The following is a 12,052-nucleotide window of genomic DNA, read 5'->3' on the forward strand; positions in this document are numbered from 1 at the left end:
TGGACCAATGGGTTTAAAGACAAATTTTTCAATCCATAGCAAATTTTTAGAAGGACTTATGTTTCTTCAGACCAGGGCTTCACATATACTAGGCAGACACTCTGAGCAACATTCTAACCTCATATTATCAACATGTAAGACCTCTAAATGTCAAATGCAGATTACTTAAAAGGGTTTGAGTGAAAGGACCTTACCCAGCTTCATCTGCCATTTCCTGAAGCAGCATGTCCACTTGGTTCTAAAAAAAGAAAATATAAATTCATAGTTTTGTAGTATTAGTTTTTGGTTGGCTTTTGGGTTTGGTTTCGTTTAGGAAACTGATTTTTAACTTTTAAAATAGGGGCTATAGTAACCATGTCTAGAGGCTCACAATTGCCCTTAACTCCAAAACCTGAGGGATATAAAGCCTCTGTCCTGTACAGGAACATGTTGTCACTAGTACACAGTTCCCTCACCCCCACATAATCAAAAGTAAAATAATAAAACTTTTGTAAAATAAAACAAGCGCGCGCGCACACACACACACCCACACACACAAACTCCTTGCCCTTCAAAACTTTTAAAACAATCCTTAAAAAATATTTTTGCCACAAGGGGGCGCAACACCATTTCAGACAGCAACTTGAATGTTAAGCTTTTATTTTATTTTTATTTTTACGGAAAAAATATTTATTCAGAACAAATATTAACAATTTATTTTATATTCTAAGCCACAAGGAAATAGCAAAACATCAAAGAGAAGACAAAAACTGAAGATAAGCAGTTTACTGTCTTTCACTTTAACTTGATAACAATTAATTGACCCAGGCCCTGTCTTGGCCTGTTTCTCCAAAAACCTTTTTTAGTCTATAGTTCCCTCCTAATTCTGGGCTAAAATCACCTTTCTCCTGAGGGTCAGAGGTTAAAGGTTGCAGATGCGCTTCTCTAGGGCTTCTAGTGTCTGAGGCAGATGTGCAAATGTAAACGTCTGGAAAGTTTCTTTACTGAGGAGAACCATTTCTCACTGGTAACGATGACAGTGGAAGGGGGTGGTCCTAGAACATTTGAGATGTGGTACTTCAAGGGCTGATGCAGGCAGCCTAGAGTGTGCTTCTGTTCCCTTCCTTCCCTAGCTCCAAGTACTATAAAGAGGCAGGACAAGCTGTCTCTGCTCGTTCGGGAATGTTAAGCTTTAAAGTCTAATACTAAGTTGTCTGAACAATGCTGCCAGTCAGACTCACATCTCTGTGTAATGTAATACTGCAAGGGTGTGATCCACCTTATAAAGCTCTGGTATAACCCAGTTTAGTTGTATGTAATAGATTTAAATTAGCTTAGTTATTCTTTAACACAAATAAATCTGGCATTATACTGATCTTTGACAAAAATATTAACAGACAAAATATACTTATATTATGTATCTATGGCACAAAACCCTTTGTGGGTTTAACTGTAGGCTTAGCCAATTGCAAAAGATAAATATTCAGAGAAGAAATTGTGCCCATAATTTACAGACTTTTCACCTTATTAGCATTTCTACAATTCAGAAAGTAAACTATAGCACTTACAGTGTGTTAGGCATTATTTGTAATTAAGAGGCAATTAATATTTTATGAGATGTATGTATATTATATGCAGACTCTAGAACTATAAATAGGGAAATGGCACATCATTGAATTTTGAGGTCTATTCGGGATCTCAGAACCAATCCCATATGGATTTCTAGCTACTTTGGTATTGTTGCTTTCTCTATGTAACTTAGGGTGCTCTGGAATCCTAAACCTTGAGGTTCCCTGGTTTCAAGCTTCCAAGTCCTGGTCTTACAGGTGCACACTATCACCACTAATCCTATATTGACACATTTACTACATTATAAGAGTTTTCAAGAAATATAGTCTGTTTAATCAAAAATCTCTTCTCATTTTTAAACAGTTACCAAAAATGTTTTGAGCACACAAGAAGAAATTCTAAAGTGTAGTCATAGTTCTACCAGTAATAACTTGCATGGTTTAAAAGAAACTGATAATATTATTGTTGGGGCCTTACTTTCTTTGATTCTTTGAACTCATTCAAAAATGTTTTCAAACATAGAAAATATTCAGAAAATAATAAATCATATAAACAAGATTTGTTTATATCCATAACTAAAGAAGCACTGTGTTCCAAAATTTGAGTAATGTATTATTCTACAACTTGTATTCCTTAATCTTCTAAATATAATTTTACTGGTATCTAGAGGTTTAGTTCATTCAATATAACTCTTTGATGGGATACTTGCAATATACTAAATTTAGCATATATACTCAATTTCTGAACACTTATTTTTTCTTAATTTCTATCACAGACAATGGTTAAATAAATAACCATGTGTGTGTGCATATGTTTGTTCACACACAAGGAATCTCTTGGTGCATGAGCTTAGAAGTGCAACTCCTGGGTTATAGGGTATTTTTTCATTTACCCAACTATGTTCAATAATATTACAAAAGATCAAGGCCTGCTTCTATTATTTTGCATGCTTTTGAGTCATTGACGAGAGGCAGATTAGTTCTAGGAGAGGGCAGGAAGGAGATAAAAGAAGGAAAGCACTTGTGTGTTACTTGTGCAAATGTGTGTGTGTGTGTGTGTGTGTGTGTGCTCTATATGAACATGGGAGAGGCGCACTTGCACTTGCATATGAATATGAAGGCAGAGGAGGACACTGTATGCTCTCTTGCATCACTTTCTACCTTCATAATATGTAAGTGGCCATCAAAGAATAATGTTTATAAATTATGTACGCTGTACATCCATTCTAACAACTTAGCTATATCCTCAGAACTTCAGAGTAGTATATTTTTAAAAGAAGTTTGTTTGTTTGTTTATTTATTTATTCCCAAATGCTGCCCCGCCTCCTGGACATCTCTCATAGAGTTCCTCCCTCCCCTTCACCTCTGAACACCCCATCCCAGTATCCGCCCAGCCTGTGGCATCAATCCTTTCCAGGATTAGACTTATTCTTTCTTAGGATAGTATCTTAATCTAGTTCTCAAAGTTAGTTAGCAGCAGAGCAGGACTGGAAATTCAAATACCTTTATTTAATCCAAGCCATCTTTCCAATTTAGTTGTGTTTCTGAAATCTGGCTAATTATAAAATCATCTTGACATGATATAATGTACCTTCATAAGGAAACTGTAGAGGACAGGAGACTTGTATACACTACTAGTGAAATGTACATTAGTATGGCCATTATGGAAAACAGTATAAATTTTCCATAAAATCTTAAACTACAATCTGACTGAGCAATCTCACAATAAGTTATATATTCTAAGGAAATGATAATATGTTAAAGAGATGAAAGTACTTTCACGTTAATTGAGATAAAATTCACAAGAGCCATGAAATAGAAATATCTTAGATGTCTATCAACCAATGAATTCAGAAAAAGAGCTCACAATGCATACAGAATACTATTTACTCCCCCTAAAAGACAAAAGTCTACTATTTGTGACGCTATAGGTGAAATACAAAATAAGTGGAATTATCTAGGCAAAAAAGACAGGTAGTCCATAATATCAATTACATATGCAAGTCAAGGGTATGATTGTGGTTATCAGAGGGTAAAGAAAATTAGATTGTAGAAAAGGTTGATAAATTAGTAATACATAACAGTAAGACAAGAGCAAAAATATCAACTGTTTGAGTATATATGTGGGCACTGATTTAAACATTAAATAATCTATGTATCAAAATATCATGTTACCCAATATTATGCACATATTAAATTTTGTTATTAAGATAAGAGTATTAGCCAGCATGTGGAAACAGCTCTAGATTCTATATATGTGATCTAATAAAATCACCAGAATTCCAAACCACACTCAGTGCTAGGTAATGTTATCCTCTAAAACATTCTTAACTATCTGAGGGTAGAGCAGTAGCAAGCTTACCAAGTGCACTTGGGCTATGTTTTGCAAGGTAAGGAGATGATTTATATTCATAAAACCATTATATTTTAAAAGTAGGTGATTTGTGTTTCAACAGTGGTTCCCACAATGCAACCCAGGCTGGCCTGGAATTTATTCCAAGCACAGGCTGGTCTCAACCTCTTAGAAATCTTGCCTCAACTCCTAAGTACTATGATAGCAAACATGTGTCACTATGGCCAGATCAATTCAGCTTTAAGAAACCACTGAAAGTAAAGCTGTTACTCTTACCTGTGGTGTTGTGAGGGTAGTAGTGCTACTCATTGTATCTTCCATTTGCTGTGTCTGAACATCCAATGTTTCAAACTGATGTTCAAATTTGTCCATTAAGGCAGAAATCTATAAAGATATAGTCATAAGAAAAATGTATCCTGAAAAGATGCTAGCTGAACATTGAGTGAGAATGGTTCTTCTTTATATTTACCTTCTCAAGGTTCATACTCCTCAATGTAGCATCCATAGATTTAACTACACCTGCCATGGATTTTGTCACCTATGTGGAATACAAAACCGATTTAGCAACATGTAAATGTGGTAATCTTTAAAACATACTGTTAATATATCAACTTAGGAAACTTGCCTATAACTTCTTTCACAGTAAAACCACATTATGCAACTTGGTATAGGTAATATATATTATTGATGGTTCCTGAGTAAACAGAAAATAAAAATGGTTGAAAAGTCCACTGCCAAAATAATTTTCCTCACTAAATCTAATTTTCTATGAAGTCCTTTATTTGCATCCTACAATATCATGCAAAAGACACAGACTTGTGGTTTATGTAAATCTTCTTCTTCTCCTTGAACTCTGTCAATATGACTTTGATTGACAGATGCTTAGTCTTACCTTGCCCATTGTTACTGCAGTTTGAACTCTGGCTGCCACAGCATCAACCCTAGCACTCATTCTCAAGAAATTGATTGCTTGGTTTTTCTGACGGATTGCATTTTCAGCATGTATTCTTGCAACTTCTGTATTGCCCTTCTGAATGGCCTGTTTTAAACAAGTAAAATAGTGTTGGAGAAAAATAACAAACCAAGACACCAGTGAAGACAAGGAACAAAAGTACAGATATTTTAAAAACATAAATGACACCATATTAACTCTAGTTTATAAGAGTTTTTAATTAGCTTTTGGATAGATAATTATGATTAAAACAATAAAAGGAATAATGTACAATCCTATTTTCTTTTTAATCTCATGATTAGAAAATGCATGTGTATTAACAGTTTAAGATATTAGAATTTGCTGCACATGGCACATACTTTTAATTCCACAATCAGGAGGCAGAGGCAATCCGACTCAGATTTTGAGACCCACCTTACCTACATATCGAGTTCCTCTGCTACATAGTGAGACCTTGACTAAAAATAAATAAATAAAAAAAAGAAACTAAAAGTTAAAAATTGATCATAGACAATTTCCATGCTAATTTTGCTGTAATTTAGTATATACTATCCCATATTTAAATATATTTTATATATATAAATTATATAGTTTGTAACAAAAGCAGGTGCATAGAATACACTGTTTTCTATCTTATTTTCTTTTGTGTGAAAAAAAAATCACCTGAAGTTAAAATAAAGCTACATCATTATTTAAAAAACAACTACCAATCATACATAAAGTGATTAAGCAGTTTCTGTATGTTTCTATAGTATGAAAATGCTATAAGTAACAGGAATCCAGCCTTTTCCTGGTATAATCCACAGGATCAGGGATAACACTAAAAGAAGAACAAATTTATGTACAGAAAAATCATTAAATAAAATAAACAGTTCAGACAGTCCTCTAACACAACAAAGTAGAACAGGTAGTAGGGAAGTAAGAGAAATTCAAGAAGGAGATCCCAGTTTTTCAATAAAAAAAAATAACAATTGTATAACTTTCCTAGTATATGTAACTTTGCATACTTTACAAATGTTTTCATTAAGACAAATATCTGGATATTGAATTACTGGATACAGATATATATTCAAACTTAGCCTGAGCCTCCTGAATAGCTGACTAGCTGCGATTGCAGGCATATACTACACGTTTGCCTCTCACTCACGCATACATCTACTGCCTTCCAACAATAATTGCCTCCTTGACTGAAGCACTTCCTCCTGTAATATATTCAAGGGATTTTGTTGGTTTGATGCCAGTTTGTTCATTTTAGCTAAATAAAAATTCCTACAAAAGAAATACCTGCATGTGAATACAGAATTAAAGTCAAAAATAATACCTTATATTAAAAAGGCCTTCTCTCAGCCCAGTCACTCTGAGAACCTAGCATCTAGCAAATACAATGCAGTGTTTTAGGCACTGGTAATTTAGTAGTGAACTCAAAGAAATCCCTGGGTTCTTATTGAACACAGAGTCTAAGCACAGTCTGATAATAAGCAAGACCACTAGAAAATGGTAAAGGTGGTTGGTATGTAAAGAGGTGGCGCATGCCTTTATTCTAGCACTTGGGAGGCAGAGGCAGGGAGGCAGGGCAATCTCTGAGTTCAAGGCCTACCAAGGCTATATAGTGAGACCCTGCTTCAGGGTCGGGGGATAGGGGTAGTAGTAGCAGGTGTCAGAGAGAGAAATAAAATAATATGACAGTGAAAAAGAAAGGCTATGAGATGACTTGAAGAATGAGAAGGGAAGAGTAATGCAATTATAAGCTCAAAATATTAAAACAAAATATTTAAAATAATAAAGACAAGTTAGGATTCTGATTCTTGAACTTTTAGACCCTGAAAAGGACTTTTAATGTAGTGAGCTATGAGGAAACATATGAAATATAAAATGGCTTCTCTATCTTAGTGAGAGGAAGGAAGAAAGGCAATCAAGTCATGGATATTTAGCATAGAAAGCAGAAAAATGCCAGTGAGAAGAAACCCAGCTAGGGGTGGGGTGAGCTCAACACAACTAAAGAAAGTCTACAAAATGGTAAATCAGAAATGAAATCCAGTAAGCAAATCAATCACATATGGCTTTGGAGCCATTTTAAAACTCTGAACTTTTATTTGGAGAGAAGAGATTAAGACAAAGTTCTGAGCAGAACACTGACACAAGTTACTACTTCTGTCTTTCAAATCCTTCCTTTGGCTATGGGACCGAGGTGTAGCTCAGTGGTTCAGTGGTGGAGTACTTGTCTAACAGGAGCAATGGTGTTGGGCTTGATTTCTAACACTGAGGGAAAAAAAACCTAAACTAAACTAAAACAAAACCATTTGGGGAACAGAGTCCAAACAAAGAGGCCAATTTGAAGATTATTTGCAGTAAGTGATGTAAGATAAAGATGTGCTGGGTGGAGATAAGTACACTGAACTTGGTAAGAAATGATCAGATTCTAAGTATCCTTTAAAGATTTGAAATGCCTTTGAAAGACTTTTGAAGGGTCAGATGTATGTATGAAACAAAGTTAGGTGTAATGCTATTTTAAGGCTGTTTCTTTTTATCTGAATGACACAAAAATGCCTTATAGGCACACCGCAACACTGTACAGGCACACAGCAACACTGTACAGGCACACAGCAACACTGTACAGGCACACAGCAACACTGTACAGGCACAAAGCAACACTGTACAGGCACAAAGCAACACTGTACTGGAGGATGCCATATAAGGAGCTCAGTTTCAAGTGTAATTTTTTTCCCCTTGGTGATCTGAGTAGAAGCAATAAACAGTTGCAAACAGGAGTCCTCAGTTTAGGTACACTGGCTAGACTAGATTTATTCATCATCATGCAAGGTGAACTCACTTCATTTAAATTACTTACTCTTTGACTTTCTACAAAAAAAATAAAGTGTTAAGATTGTAAGACCCTTGAAACTAAAAGTAGGGAAGCTGTAACTTCCAACTCTCAACAAGACCTGGACAATGGCAGCAGCAGTTTACAGGCCATTGTGGACAAGGAAAAGCTCACAAGGCCTCACCCCATGATGAAAAGCTATGAGCAATTTAAAAAAAGCTAAGCTGGAAATACAAAAGGAGACAACAGGTTGAAAAGTAGTGAATGTGATTTCCTAAAAGTCAAATCAAAAAAGGGATTGAAGGAAGGGGTAAGGAACTCTAACAGATGATATTGGTGGTTTTGATAAAATGTGGATTAAGAACTGATGATTGGAATGAGCAGTATAAACATTCTTGGTTTCCATTTTTGGTTTCCATTTGGGGAGAGATGTTAGCTGTAAACAAAGAATAAAATAAAACAAAACAAACCCAAAATGGAAGAAGGTAGAATTAGAGTTAATAAAAATAACTGGCTCTTCAAAGGGTTTTGCAAATAATGTAAAAAGTTGGCGGGGGCATGAAAGGTACCGGGCATAGAACCTAATGGTCAGTTGTTTCCCTAGCACCAAAATCAAATAAATGAACCCCAAACCCAAAGCTTTTTAAAATTGCTCATAGCTTTTCATCATGGGGTGAGGCCTTGTGAGCTTTTCCTTGTCCACAATGGCCTGTAAACTGCTGCTGCCATTATCCAGGTCTTGTTGAGAGTTGGAAGTTGCAGCTGCCCTATTTTTAGTTTCAAGGGTTTTACAACCTTGTTGGGGTCTCCCACCTCCACTAATCACTCTCCCTCAAAACACCAGCCCCTCACAGGCACATAGGGCCACCAGAGAATTGCTACCGAGAGGACCTCCCCAGATCTCCCAGAATGCAGCGTCCTTGGACTCGCCTACGATCACTCGGACCGCCTACAATCCCTTGGACACGCCTACTATCAGACTGCCGCGCCTACTTCAAGAGACTCAAGGGCGGGCTGGGAATCTTTCCATGTACTTAAGCAGAGTCCGATTATTAAAAATCGAGCCTTGATCAGAGTCATGTCAAGGCTTCCATTTCCTTTCGCAACCTATTCCCTTTTAAGATATTCCCGCCCTTCAGTACGAACCCAGACCTGAGTGTTTCTGCGGGCAGGAACACTCAAGTGGCTCCCAACGTGGCTGAAGACGGCGGGAACATCAGATGCTGCTGTGGAGCTCTATGCATAACAAGTATGGTATCGTGCATCCCGGGGGCGGGGGGGGGGGAAGAAAGGTACTTATTACAGGCACGATGATAATTTGAGTAATTGAGTGCTAACCCAGCACCTCATCTCTCGCGGTGGCAGAGTATGATAGGAATAAAAACTTTCAGGCATGTCTATGTCCGCAGTCCTCAAGAACTGCATCAGGCGAGAGGAATTGGGTTTGAAAAAAGGAAAAAAAAATTTTTTTTAGATTCTTCCTGGCCATGGCCTAGAGAGGAAACGTAATGTAATATTCTCCTGGAGACAGATCAAAGTCCAGAGACATCTGGCTTTCGCTCTGGACTCCTACAGGAAAAGTTTGATACCTTCTTGTATTGTTTATGTCTGGTGCACCAATTGTCCACGTGTCGAGTCATGTGCATTCTTGTTTCGTTGTCTGAATGAGTGACCGTTCTGTGTTCCATATCTAAAAATATTAAAGGTGGCTAAAATCTTGTCTGCTTGCGCAGCCTTGGCGACCCTAAGGAGGCTTGTGGCTTAGCTAGGAGTCAGACACACCGGGAGGGCCCCTGCAAAAAACTGCTTTTTAGAGTGCCTTTAAACTCTAAATTTTAAAGCAAAAAAAGCTGATGGTTGTTTTTTTCCTAGGCATTTCTCATAATTAGTGTTTTTAGTAAGTGACAAGTGCCTTTATTTGTAATATTATAGCTAAACAATGTAAAGTTCTGTGGTCTAAATTTTAAAATTCGTGTAGCCGCTTCATTTGAGTTTTTGACTTGTTTTAAAGGTATAAAAAATGCTCTGCATGGCTTAAGTTACTGATGTTCATTAAAGGTTATAACATTGGTTACAAACAGTTAGCTTTAAATTGGTTAACTCAGGGTTGGAATCATTTAAACACATGACATAAAGCAGGTCAAAAACAAGGCCTCTAAAAAACTTCTAATTGAGATATATTTAACACGACTCCTTCCTAAAAAAGTAGGCTTAAAAATAAGACATGCACTCATGGGTATACTTTGGCAGCCAAACCTTGTAATGTAATAGTGATGCTTCCACCATTACTTTCAAAGACTGAAAAGGTGTTTTAAAATTGGGCTTTGCCTTCCCATGTGGCGAGGACAAAGCTCAAAACAGCCTTGGCGGGCTTTTCCTTTGTTTCACAAACCATGCCAAAAAAGTTCTTGTGGCCTCACCCCCTGCCTTCAGGAAGACTGCCCACGTGTTACTAATAATAAAGATTTAATTCAAAATTTATAAGAGGTCGATCAGGCATTACAAGGTGGCTTGCCTACTTCATATAAAATTATTAAAGAGTTTGTTTTTCCCTGATAATTGTTAAGGGTTTGCTCTGGTAAACTGGTTATCAATAAAAAGTTTTGCCTCTAAGTATGGCTTATACAGCTTACATTATATAAAAATAATTTTTATTGTCTCTACTTTAATACAATAAGCTAAGAGTTAAATTTTTCAGCGTGGTAAGTATTAGCTATGACCTATACAAAAAGGTTTACCTCAAATCCTGCTCTCAGAGACCGTATCCTTTTGATGTTTAAGGTTTTAGTTATGCTAAATAAAATTGTAATATTTAAAATTTTACAACAAATAATTGATTTGCTTCAAAATGTTTATTTTTTTCAAGCNAGAGACTCAAGGGCGGGCTGGGAATCTTTCCATGTACTTAAGCAGAGTCCGATTATTAAAAATCGAGCCTTGATCAGAGTCATGTCAAGGCTTCCATTTCCTTTCGCAACCTATTCCCTTTTAAGATATTCCCGCCCTTCAGTACGAACCCAGACCTGAGTGTTTCTGCGGGCAGGAACACTCAAGTGGCTCCCAACGTGGCTGAAGACGGCGGGAACATCAGATGCTGCTGTGGAGCTCTATGCATAACAAGTATGGTATCGTGCATCCCGGGGGCGGGGGGGGGGGAAGAAAGGTACTTATTACAGGCACGATGATAATTTGAGTAATTGAGTGCTAACCCAGCACCTCATCTCTCGCGGTGGCAGAGTATGATAGGAATAAAAACTTTCAGGCATGTCTATGTCCGCAGTCCTCAAGAACTGCATCAGGCGAGAGGAATTGGGTTTGAAAAAAGGAAAAAAAAATTTTTTTTAGATTCTTCCTGGCCATGGCCTAGAGAGGAAACGTAATGTAATATTCTCCTGGAGACAGATCAAAGTCCAGAGACATCTGGCTTTCGCTCTGGACTCCTACAGGAAAAGTTTGATACCTTCTTGTATTGTTTATGTCTGGTGCACCAATTGTCCACGTGTCGAGTCATGTGCATTCTTGTTTCGTTGTCTGAATGAGTGACCGTTCTGTGTTCCATATCTAAAAATATTAAAGGTGGCTAAAATCTTGTCTGCTTGCGCAGCCTTGGCGACCCTAAGGAGGCTTGTGGCTTAGCTAGGAGTCAGACACACCGGGAGGGCCCCTGCAAAAAACTGCTTTTTAGAGTGCCTTTAAACTCTAAATTTTAAAGCAAAAAAAGCTGATGGTTGTTTTTTTCCTAGGCATTTCTCATAATTAGTGTTTTTAGTAAGTGACAAGTGCCTTTATTTGTAATATTATAGCTAAACAATGTAAAGTTCTGTGGTCTAAATTTTAAAATTCGTGTAGCCGCTTCATTTGAGTTTTTGACTTGTTTTAAAGGTATAAAAAATGCTCTGCATGGCTTAAGTTACTGATGTTCATTAAAGGTTATAACATTGGTTACAAACAGTTAGCTTTAAATTGGTTAACTCAGGGTTGGAATCATTTAAACACATGACATAAAGCAGGTCAAAAACAAGGCCTCTAAAAAACTTCTAATTGAGATATATTTAACACGACTCCTTCCTAAAAAAGTAGGCTTAAAAATAAGACATGCACTCATGGGTATACTTTGGCAGCCAAACCTTGTAATGTAATAGTGATGCTTCCACCATTACTTTCAAAGACTGAAAAGGTGTTTTAAAATTGGGCTTTGCCTTCCCATGTGGCGAGGACAAAGCTCAAAACAGCCTTGGCGGGCTTTTCCTTTGTTTCACAAACCATGCCAAAAAAGTTCTTGTGGCCTCACCCCCTGCCTTCAGGAAGACTGCCCACGTGTTACTAATAATAAAGATTTAATTCAAAATTTATAAGAGGTCGATCAGGCATTACAAGGT

At 37.0% G+C, this 12,052-nt stretch overlaps 1 protein-coding gene across 3 annotated transcripts in view; it reads right to left on the minus strand.

Annotated features, from left to right (window-relative positions):
- Positions 1-12,052, minus strand: part of LOC110313895 (charged multivesicular body protein 1b-2) — a 40,082-nt gene that overhangs the window by 4,446 nt on the left and 23,584 nt on the right. For all 3 annotated transcript variants that reach the window (XR_003843049.1, XM_029534502.1, XM_021188342.2), the window contains exons 3-6: positions 4,793-4,939; positions 4,370-4,438; positions 4,177-4,284; positions 195-238 (exon numbers count right to left, since the gene is read on the minus strand). Coding sequence is in view for 2 of the 3 variants with exons in the window: in XM_029534502.1 (XP_029390362.1) it covers positions 195-238; positions 4,177-4,284; positions 4,370-4,438; positions 4,793-4,939 (368 nt within the window). In the remaining variant the exon portion in view is untranslated. The remainder of the gene's footprint in view (positions 1-194; positions 239-4,176; positions 4,285-4,369; positions 4,439-4,792; positions 4,940-12,052) is intronic.

The sequence above is a fragment of the Mus pahari genome, chromosome X (assembly GCF_900095145.1).
Source record: "Mus pahari chromosome X, PAHARI_EIJ_v1.1, whole genome shotgun sequence".
In the NCBI taxonomy this organism is placed as follows: Eukaryota; Metazoa; Chordata; class Mammalia; order Rodentia; family Muridae; genus Mus; species Mus pahari.